This window comes from Lycium ferocissimum, chromosome 3, assembly GCF_029784015.1.
Source record: "Lycium ferocissimum isolate CSIRO_LF1 chromosome 3, AGI_CSIRO_Lferr_CH_V1, whole genome shotgun sequence".
NCBI lineage: Eukaryota > Viridiplantae > Streptophyta > Magnoliopsida > Solanales > Solanaceae > Lycium > Lycium ferocissimum.
In genome coordinates this window covers 25481099-25491599 of record NC_081344.1, presented here as the reverse complement: position 1 = coordinate 25491599, position 10501 = coordinate 25481099, and the positions used below count along the sequence as shown (strand labels likewise).

Here is a 10501-nt window from a genome sequence, read left to right as displayed (position 1 = left end):
GTCGGATATACCTAAGTACGACTAAACAATGGATCCTCAAGAACACATGACTTCTTATACCTATGCCATAAACGACAATGATCTCATAGAGCATGAAGTGGAGTCGGTGCTGTTGAAAAAGTTCGGCGAGACATTATCCAAAGGATCAATGACATGGTATAGTATGCTTCCTGAACACTCTATTAAGTCTTTTGAGATGCTTGTAGACGCTTTTGTGAAAGCTCATGCTGGGGCTCGAAAGGTCCAGGCGAGGAAGGCTGACATATTCAGAATAGCCCAAAAGGATAACGAATTACTCCGAGAATTCGTAACAAGGTTTCAGAAAGAAAGAATATTGTTTCCCCCGGTCGCTGAAGAGTGGGCAGCCCAAGCTTTCACAAAGGGGCTCAATCCTCGTAGCTCTATCGCCTCGTTCAAACTTAAGGTGAATCTATTAGAGTATGAAGCAGTAACATGGGCGGATGTTTACAACATGTACGAGTCCAAAATTTGAGTAGAAGATGATCAACTCGAGCTTCCCCCAGGTTCGGCAAGCCAAAACAAAAATACGGAGAGATTAAAAAGGGTGATTAAAACAGAGTTGAAACCATCGAAAGACCGTTATCAGCCATACGACTAGCCTGATAGGTCCAGTTTTAGGACGGATAGAGGAAGTATTGGTCACAACCATAATTTTGTAAGGAATGACAGGCAAAATGATCGCGGTTTCGGAAGCAGGGGTTTACAATTCAGGAGTAACCCCGTTGGGGAATCTTACACCAGCAAGAGCCCGAGGTTGTCCGAATGCAACTTTAGCGTCGACGCAGCTGGTATTGTTTCTGCTATTGGCCATATTAAGGATGCGAGGTGGGCAAGACCACTTCGGACCGACCCTGCCCAACGGGATTTGAGAGTGGTATACGACTGTCATGGGACTCATGGCCACTGAACCGAGGACTACCGTTAACTAAGGGATGAAGTCGCTCGATTATTGAAGAACAGACACTTGCGTGAATTCTTGAGTGATCGAGCAAAGGGTCATTGCAAAATCAGGAAAACAAACAAGAAAGCGGAATCGGAGGAACCCCTGCACGTGATCAACATAATTATTGGAGGAGTGGAAATTCCCCGAGGTCCAACGATGAAGAAAATGAAGGTCTCGATCACTTGGGAAAAGAGAACCAAAGATTATGTATCTCTTCTTTACTTTTAAGTGACAAGAGGGCTGACAAAGGGTATACTTTCTTCTCTATGTCGCCATCTCATCAATGAGCATAGATTAATAGCCAAGCCTACCCTTTTCATTTCCTTGAGCGGCGAAGACACGGAGGGCATCATTCAACCTCACAATAATGCCTTGGTAATCTCTGTCTTTATAAATAAATCACAGGTTAAACGTATTTTAATTGACCCAGGTAGTTCGGCCAACATTATCCGTTGTAAAGTAGTGGAGCAGCTCGGCATGTTGGACCAAGTTGTACCGACAGCCTGGGTCCTAAGCTAGCTCAACATGGCATGTGAAACTACGAAGGGAGAAATTACTCTGCCGGTGAACACCACCGGGATTGTTCAACATGCCAAATTTTACGTTATTGACGGTGATATGAGGTACAACGCTTTATTCGACAGACCATGGGTACATAACATGAGGGCAGTGCCCTCAACTTTACATCAGATGCTAAAATTTCTGACCTCGGAGGGAATAAAAATAGTCCATGGAGAACAACTGGCAACAAAGGAAACGTTTGCTGTCTAAAAAGCAACCCCAGCACCGACATCACCCTTACTCACGGGTGTTGAAGAGTCGAACAGAGGAAAAGGCACCAAATAGCAATCACATGACTTGGACCCAGCCGAACCTTAGAATGAGAAGAAGATGGACTTCGAGGAAGAAGACTTCGACAGCCCGAGATCGTTCGTGCTACCGGATGAATCTGACGCAACCAAATTGACTGTGGAAGAATTGGAACAAGTTATTTTGTTTGTTCATCTGCCCGATCGAAAGGTATACCTGGGCACAGGGTTGGCCCCGGAGCTCAGGCGCGAATTAATTGAATTTCTTCAAGCTAACGCTGATTGTTTTGCATGGTCCCATTTAGACATGACAGGTATTCTACCAGAAGCGACCACGCACAAGCTAAGTCTTGATCAAAATTTTAACCCGGTGAAGCAGAAACGAAGACCAATGGCCGAATTCAAACATAAATTCGTCAAGAAGGAGGTAACAAATATTTTAAAAATAGGTTCCATCCGGGAAGTTAAATACCCGGACTGGCTAGCTAACGTAGTAGTTGTGTCTAAAAAAGGTAATAAATTCAGAATGTGTGTAGATTATAAAGATTTGAAAAAAGCATGTCCGAAGGATTCCTTTCCTTTGCCAAACATCGATCGAATGATCGATGCAACGACAGGCTATGAAGTGCTAAGTTTCCTCAATGATCACTCCGGGTACAACCAAATCCGGATGAACCCGGAGGATCAAGAGAAAACTTCTTTTATAACTAGGCATGGGACTTATTGTTATAACGTAATGCCATTCGGATTAAAAAATGCTGGAGCAATTTACCAACGCCTAGTTAATCGAATGTTCGAAGGACAGATAGGGAAAACGATGAAAGTTTATATTGATGATATGCTAGTTAATCCTTGGAAACAGAGGACCATTTAAATCATTTGCAGGAAACCTTCGATATTCTGCACAAGTACAACATGAAGCTAAACCCTGAGAAGTGCGCCTTAAGAGTAGATTCGGGCAAATTCTTGGGTTCATGGTGTCAAATCGGGAAATCAAAATCAAGGCCATCGAGGACATCAAGGTAGGAAATGACGTGAAAGGAGTACAAAGTTTAACTGGAAGGATTGCGGCCCTGAGCAGGTTCACCTCTTGGTCTTCGGATAAAAGCCATTGATTCTTTTCCTTACTAAAAAAGAAGAACGATTTCATCTGGACACCGAGACTTGGAGGAGTTGAAGCAGTACCTATCAATCACACCCTTACTGCACACTTCGAAGGCAGATGAACAGTTATACTTGTACCTGGCAGTGTGTGAGGTCGCGATAAGCGGCGTCTTAGTTCGGGAAGAGGAAGATACGCAATTTTCAATCTATTATGCTAGTAGAACTTTGGGGGATGCAGAGAAACATTATCCCTACTTAGAAAAATTGGCTTTAGCATTGTTAAGCGCATCTATGAAGCTTAAACCTTATTTTCAATGTCATCTTGCATGCGTGGTGACCACATATCCATTAAAAAATGTCATGCATAAACCGGAGCTGTCCGGTAGGTTAGCAAAATGGCCAATTGAGATTAGTGGTTATGACATCGATGATAAACCTAGAACGGCTAAAAAGTCTCAAATCTTAGCAGACTTCATAGCAGATTTCACACTCGCAACGGTTCCCAAGGTAGATAAAGAACTTTTATTAGCCTCGATAAAAACATCAGGGATCTGGACCCTATACACGGTCGGAGCATCGAACGTGAAAGGGTCTGGACTTGGGGTAGTACTTAAAGCCCCTGGGGGCGATATTATTCGACTGTCCATAAGAACTTCAAAGTTGACTAATAATGAAGCCGAGTACGAGGCTATGATTGCAAGTTTAGAGCTGGCCAGAAGCTTGAGAGCCGAAATCATCAAAGCAAAATGCTACTCACTTTTGCTTGTCAATCAAGTAAACAGAGTCTTCAAATTGAAAGACGAAAGAATGCAGAAGTACTTGGAGAAAATTCAGGTGATTTTGCATCGATTCAGAGAATGGACTATGCAGCATGTGCCAAGAGAGATGAACACCGAAGCCGAGGCATTGGCCAACTTCGGTTCGTTGGTAGGAGTGAAGGAATTTAATTCAGGAACGCTCGTTCGACTAATGAAATCTGCGGTAGAAAGCAGCCATGTCGAGGTAAACACAACTAGCTTGACTTGGGACTATCACAACAAGTACATTGATTATCTCGAAGATGGGAAATTGCCCATAGATCCTAAGGAATCCAGGTGTCTTCGGACCAAAGCGGTGAAGTATTGCTTGATCAATGGAAAATTATATAGACGATCATTTTATGGTCCTTTGGCTAGGCATTTGGGCCCCGGAGAAACTGATTACACCATGCGCAAGGTCCACGAGCAGACTTGCGATAATCATTCGGGAGCAGAATTGTTGATTCAAAAATTGATTCGGGCCGGTTATTATTGGGACCGCATGGAAGAGCACCCGAAGAACTTTGTTCGGAAGTGCGATGAATGTTAAAGGCACGCTCTGATGATCCACCAACCAGGGGAATTGTTACATCTGGTATTATCACTATACCCATTCCTGAAATGGGGATTGGACATAGTCGACCCTTTGCCTTGGGCAGCAGGTTAGGCTCATTTCATATTGTTTATGAATGACTATTTTTCTAAGTTGGTTGTGTTTACACCTAATTTTTAACCTCCCATAATTTATTTTAATTACCCAGAGTCCTTGGATGTTAAACAGAGTAAAATATGTAGTTTTAGAAGTCAAACTGATTTTATAAAAATAGCCATTCTTATGTGGTAAAATAATTTCTATAATATTATAAATCATTCAGAATTTAATTTACACATTTTTACATAATATTGCAACAACTATGATACATTTGCTAAAATTAACCAAAAGAAAAACAATTTACAACAATTACTTAATCAATTGTTTAAATCGTCCAAGAAGTCAATTAACAAGTATTTTACTCTGTTTAATTCAAGGAATTCGATTAGTTAAATAATTAATCATTTTTTCTCCTCTCAATTCTTATTTTTGCATATTTGATCCCATAAATTATCTGTTGTGTAATTAATAGTAGCGGCAATTGATTGAGGTCATTATTGCAAAAAAAAAAAAAACACTATTCCCTAATTGTTTGATTAAGTTAATTCTAGTTCTATTTGAAATGACCAAATTCCATGGTTTAAGGCAATTAAGGCCATTATTGCAAAGTTAATTGTTAATTGGTTGATTAAATTAAGTGTGGCCATAATTGCAATAATCAATTGCACGGTTTAAGTAGATTTTGCAAAATGAGCCTTTACTTGGCCAATTAGTTATACTATGGTCATAATTGAAACATTCAATTAATGGACATTATCTCAATTTTGACCACTTGTTAAATATTGCATGTATGCCCCTCTCGCATACATATATACACAGATATACACATGTATATCGTGTATACATATATGTATTGGACCCCCCCCCTTCCCTTTAAATTTTAATTGGCTAGGCCTACTCCATTAAAGACCAGACCTGGCCCAAAATGGATTTAAAGGGGATAAACCCCCCCCCACCCCCTTTTTCATTTGTCATTTTTTCTTCAACCAAATGACCCCTCCCTCTTTTTCATGTAACCCTAGCACCGCCGAGGCTTTCCTGCTTCTCTCTCTTCGTCATCATGCCTGAAAATCGCAAAATTAAAGAGAGGACAGGCAAACAAAGCCAAGAAGGGAAAAACAATTAATGCTGCTCCCCAAATTCACTCCAATCTCACCAAACGCTACTCAAAACAGTAGCATACCACACTCTCTATTACTTTTTTGAATTTTTATGGTAAATAGAGTACAAATCTCTTAATGAGATTTGTCTCAACCCTTCCCAACCTTCAATCCTCAGTAGTTGATGTGAGAACCAGCTGGATTGAGCCATTGTGAGAAAGATCTGACCCTTGATATGTTTGCATGTTTGAATGCTGAACCTTGAGTGTATGTGAAGAAGCAATTTTGTGTTTGGCCCATATCGATTTTGAGACTAGGGTTTCTCAGATTTAGGGTTCTATAAATAGAACCCCCCCTAATTTTCATTTCCAACCATAAGAGGGGAATAGAATATTACAAACATTCACCTAAAATCTCAATTTTTCTTAAGTTTTGGTAAAATTGCTTTGAAACTTTGAATTTCGGGTTAAGTTAAAATGTTAAATACTTTTCTTTGTTTGTGTGGCTGAGTTGTGAGGTTGAGGAGCAAAAAGGGCCTCCAAAGGTTCAATCTCGATAGAGGCTGCACTCACAAAAGGTAATCCACTTTCTTTTAGTTAATTTTTTTATCATTCCGTGTCTTAGACTGCTTTTTGTGTGGTTTATTTTCTATTTTGCGTAGTCTTTAGGCTTAGTTAATCCTAGTTTTAGTTTGATTTAGTGTGATTCTAGAGCTGTTTAGTGTTAATCATGTTGCCTAGTTAGAATTTTAAATTACTTTATCACTATTAATCTAGGTTAGTAGTTAGTTAATCCTGCCTATATGCTTAACTAGGATTAGGTGTTTATAGTTCTTGATAATTATGTCTATGTGCTTAATTAGGATTAAGAATTTATAATTCTTGTTGATCATGTCTAAGTACTTACCTGTCTCAGATTAGTTGGTTTACGGTTTCTATTAATCATATCAAAAGTGTTTACCTGCTTTGACATCAGTTGACCTATAGTGTGTCAATTATATTTCTTGATTGTTTTAAGGTTAGTTGGTTCATAATCCTCTTTAACCATGCTCATAGTCTTAATTGATTGCTTAGGACTATTTAATCCATATTTGTTTCATTCAAGTTTGATAAATCATGGGTTGTAGTTGATTAAGTAGGGTCTGTGTGTTAGTAATAGTTAAGCCATGTTCACTAATTTTAGTTTGTAACTCTGCTTAAAAGGTTCCATACATGTTTCATTTAATTAACTACAGACCAGTAGCTTATTGACTGTGTTCCTTGTGTGCCTCTAACTGGTTCCTTCCTCCAAGTATTTGTGAATATCTTGATTACACCATATGAACTAACAGTGCATTATTACTCCTTGGGAATCTGGATTAAAAACAAAACTGATATCATGTCTTACCTTGTTAAGTATTGGTGTTGAACCTCGTGTTTGTATTCACTTGTGGTTTGTCAAAGTATCAATGCCCCCTCTTGTTTGAAATTTTATGTAATATTTCCTTGAGAATCTGTTGTTGTCTGTTCTGAATACCTGCACTTAGTTTGAGCATAAACAAGAGTCTATTTACACTTGAGTAAATGAGGTAGGATCTAAAGGACACATTAACAAGAGGTGATCACTTAAAATGCGAAGGATCATGGGTCTGACTTACATAGGATCAAGATGGAAGGGGACATGACTTAGAGTTTCTAGTCAAACTCAGTTAGTCCTCTCTCCATCTTTAGTTGTTGGGGTTCTCCTATGTGAAATCACACCTTATGGGACCCTCTAGGATAAATAAAAGGATTAATATGTCAAGGTAATCCATTGTTGTTGAAGTGATATTTAAAGTTTAAATCTCATTTAAAAAAGTGTAATGAATCTATGACTTTTCTCTTTCAACAAAAGCTTTGAGTTATTAGATTCTGCCTTGCTACGTTAACCACCATGAAAAATGCCACCCCTCTTTTCCATTGTTTGTTGCTGATATACATGCCATATACTGAATATACATGACTTTTATGCATCATAGTGTATACAAGAAGTATATTTTGAATACCATTAACCAATCTTGGAACCTTTTTTTTTGGATAAAGTGTTAGGGCCAAATCTACCCCTTTAAGTGTTTACTCTGTGGGCCTATTTTGGACTGTTATGACCTGGTCCCAGTCTCCTTGTTAATTGGGCCTAGCCGCATTTGTTTCCTTTGTGCTTTGAAGAGTCATACCTTTTCACTTAAAACATGTAAGGACTATATACACTATATATATATATATATATATATATATATATATATATATATATATATATATATATATATATATATATATATATATATATATATATATTTTCAAATATTTACTTGGTTTAAAATTCTTTGTTAGTTCAGTAAAGAGAGTTTAGATATTTTCTAACTTATGTTTTCTTTTTCCCCTTTGTGTTCGCATGTGAAATTTCACGGGCCACTTGGGCCATTCTATCTATCAAAACTATTGGGCCTCTATTCATTTGATCGAGTCCGTGGAAAAAAGGAAGCTAATATATATTGAAGGCCCAACCATGGGTGAAAATGGCCACTAGTGGGCTTGGGTTGGCCCACCAGTTCGATGAATCTCTTATCTCATTTCATTTCGCATTTATATATGTTGTGTATATGTATTGTGTGTGTAAACAACTATGTGAAATATTGGAACCCTATAGGAATAAGAACTTAGGAAAATACGTAGTATTTTGGGATGCCAATAATATTTTCAAACTTGATCACTTTAAGATAGCAAGAAATAGAACTTCGTAATGTCAAATGGATTGATTTTTAAGCAGTAAAGATGTACTAAGGGGCTAAGCAATTTCAAGATTGGTTAAAAAATGGTTTTGGACGTTTCATCCTTAGCAAATTATAACTGGTACCTGATTTGGGCCTTAAGCCATTAGTAAACTATCAATTGCATAGTGGACTTTGATGCATAATTAAATTGGATTGATAGAAGAAATGATTTTGAAATCACGCAATAACTCTACTGTTTTAAAACTTGGGCCTATCACTTGAATAAAGACATCAAACACGGAACATTTTGAAAGCAAAACGGTGAATTTGAGATTGTTTTTTCAGTGGAAAGGAGACTATAAGAAATCTGGAATTTGAGGTTTAAAATCTGGGCTTAGTTAAAAAAAATGAATATGGACTTTTGAGATTTGGATTGAAACCTATAAGATGATTTGGGCCGAAGGCCCAAAATGTTATGGACTGAGGCAGAGGGAAATTCGTTTGGACCAACTTTGAGGATAAAGGATTTTGGACTAGGAATATGGCTTGATTCTATGGGCTTATATATATATATATATATATATATATATATATATATATATATATATATATATATATATATAAAACGGAGATATACTCCATATTTTCTTATATTATATATAATGAAACCCATAGGTACTAAACTCATTTTATTAGGACTAGAAAAGTAGTGACTGTACTCGGGATAAATCCCGGGTGTGTCCTTGTCCGGCAATAAAGTGAGTTGAACACTTATATGGATTTTCAAAACAAAAACCCCTTTTCTAAGGGGACTTTTTGCCAATTTTTTTCTCGAGTTTATGACAAATGAATGACATTTTTTGCAAAAAACTAAACACTTTTTTAAGCAAATAAATACATTAATCACACATTGAAGCTCGAAGGTCAACCGTATTCTACGGATCTTTAATACTAGGGTCCGTAAAACCTTCCTTAGGGGATCACCAGAACCCTTACCTCGAACTTTGGTACCCAAAAGATTTCTCTCTTGCTTGAAAAATCTTTTACCCGATTTTCCTAGTTTTCCTTTAATAAATTAGGTGGCGACTCTAAAAATGCTAAAATCTAATTAGAGCACCAGCAACCTCGTAATAACTTTTATGTTTTAACCCGTGCAAAAGTTAACTATAACAGATGGCGACTCCGCTGGGGATTTTCTAGGTTCTAACAATAAGGGTTTCAATATAATGTGATTTTAACTATATTATTTACTTATGTGTTTAAAATTCCGCAATTTTGAACTGTCATGCATTCATATCATAAATTCCGTCACTCCTGGCAAAGAGCATGGTTTCAAAGGGGAAACGCGGGATCGCGGTGTAGCTTTCACTAAAAAACCCAAAACACCCTTTCTTTGGAACACGTGGAACGTTAAGTTGGTGTGCGGTCACCCAACGGTTGACAACGGTACGCCCCAAGTAGTCCGCTTGGGTCCAAGGTCAATTCAAAAAATCCACTCTTGCTTATGCTTAGGTTAGAGCTAAACCAAATCAAAATATGAAGTAGACTGGGTGGCTTGGATATTTTAGATGTATCCAAACCCGATAGGAAGACTACCCCATGTCAAGTATAGTCTATGGCCCAAAAAACACTGCATCTCATATTGTATGCTATTTAAAAATATGTAATGTGCCTATGAATGGAACCATTGCCTAGTGTTGGGGGGGGGGGGGGGGGGAATTAACCTTGACTTTACTTTGTAGATGTCGATCAACTTAAATTTTGACATGGTTTTGACCATGCCCGAGTTGCTGCGTATTTGGTCGGGCCGAATGTCCCCGGAGGAGAAAAAGGGGATTTCATGTCATTTAGGAAATCTGACATCCATTATGACTATGACAGGTTGTAACAGGTTGTAAAGAATTGATAGAAGTAATTACCGGGTTTTGGGACAGAGATAGGATGGTTTTTCGATTTGGGGACGACGTTGAGATGATGCCGACTTTACAGGAGTTCAGGGATGTATTGACTAGCGTAGGCTCGAAATTGAAAAGAAGAAAGAATTCCAACCAAAATGCCTTAATCCCAGAAAAATCCACCTACTCCCAAATTTGCAAAATGCTGTCCTTGAACTATGCCAATTAGGCCCATGGCCCCACCATACCCTTTAGAGTGTTATACAAAAGGTTTGGAAGCCCAAATGGATTTGGAGCATCTCGAGGAATTCAAGACTTATGCCAAATGGACGGCTACCAAACCTTTAGATTTCGCCATTTGCTTTCGGGGAACCATGGTTTTTCTCAAAGATTGGTCCTTAGCCATAGACTCCAGAGTCATTTCAATCACCCATGCCATCTTCTACAGCATA

General features: G+C 38.3%; 1 protein-coding gene across 1 annotated transcript; it reads left to right on the top strand.

Moving 5' to 3' along the window:
* The first annotated feature begins 683 nt into the window (after positions 1 to 683).
* Positions 684 to 10278, top strand: LOC132048801 (uncharacterized). Its single transcript, XM_059439485.1, has 4 exons — positions 684 to 809; positions 2659 to 2795; positions 2910 to 4092; positions 10036 to 10278. Exons 1-4 carry the CDS (start codon positions 684 to 686, stop codon positions 10276 to 10278), a joined length of 1689 nt encoding a protein of 562 aa, XP_059295468.1.
* Positions 10279 to 10501: the final 223 nt, after the last annotated feature.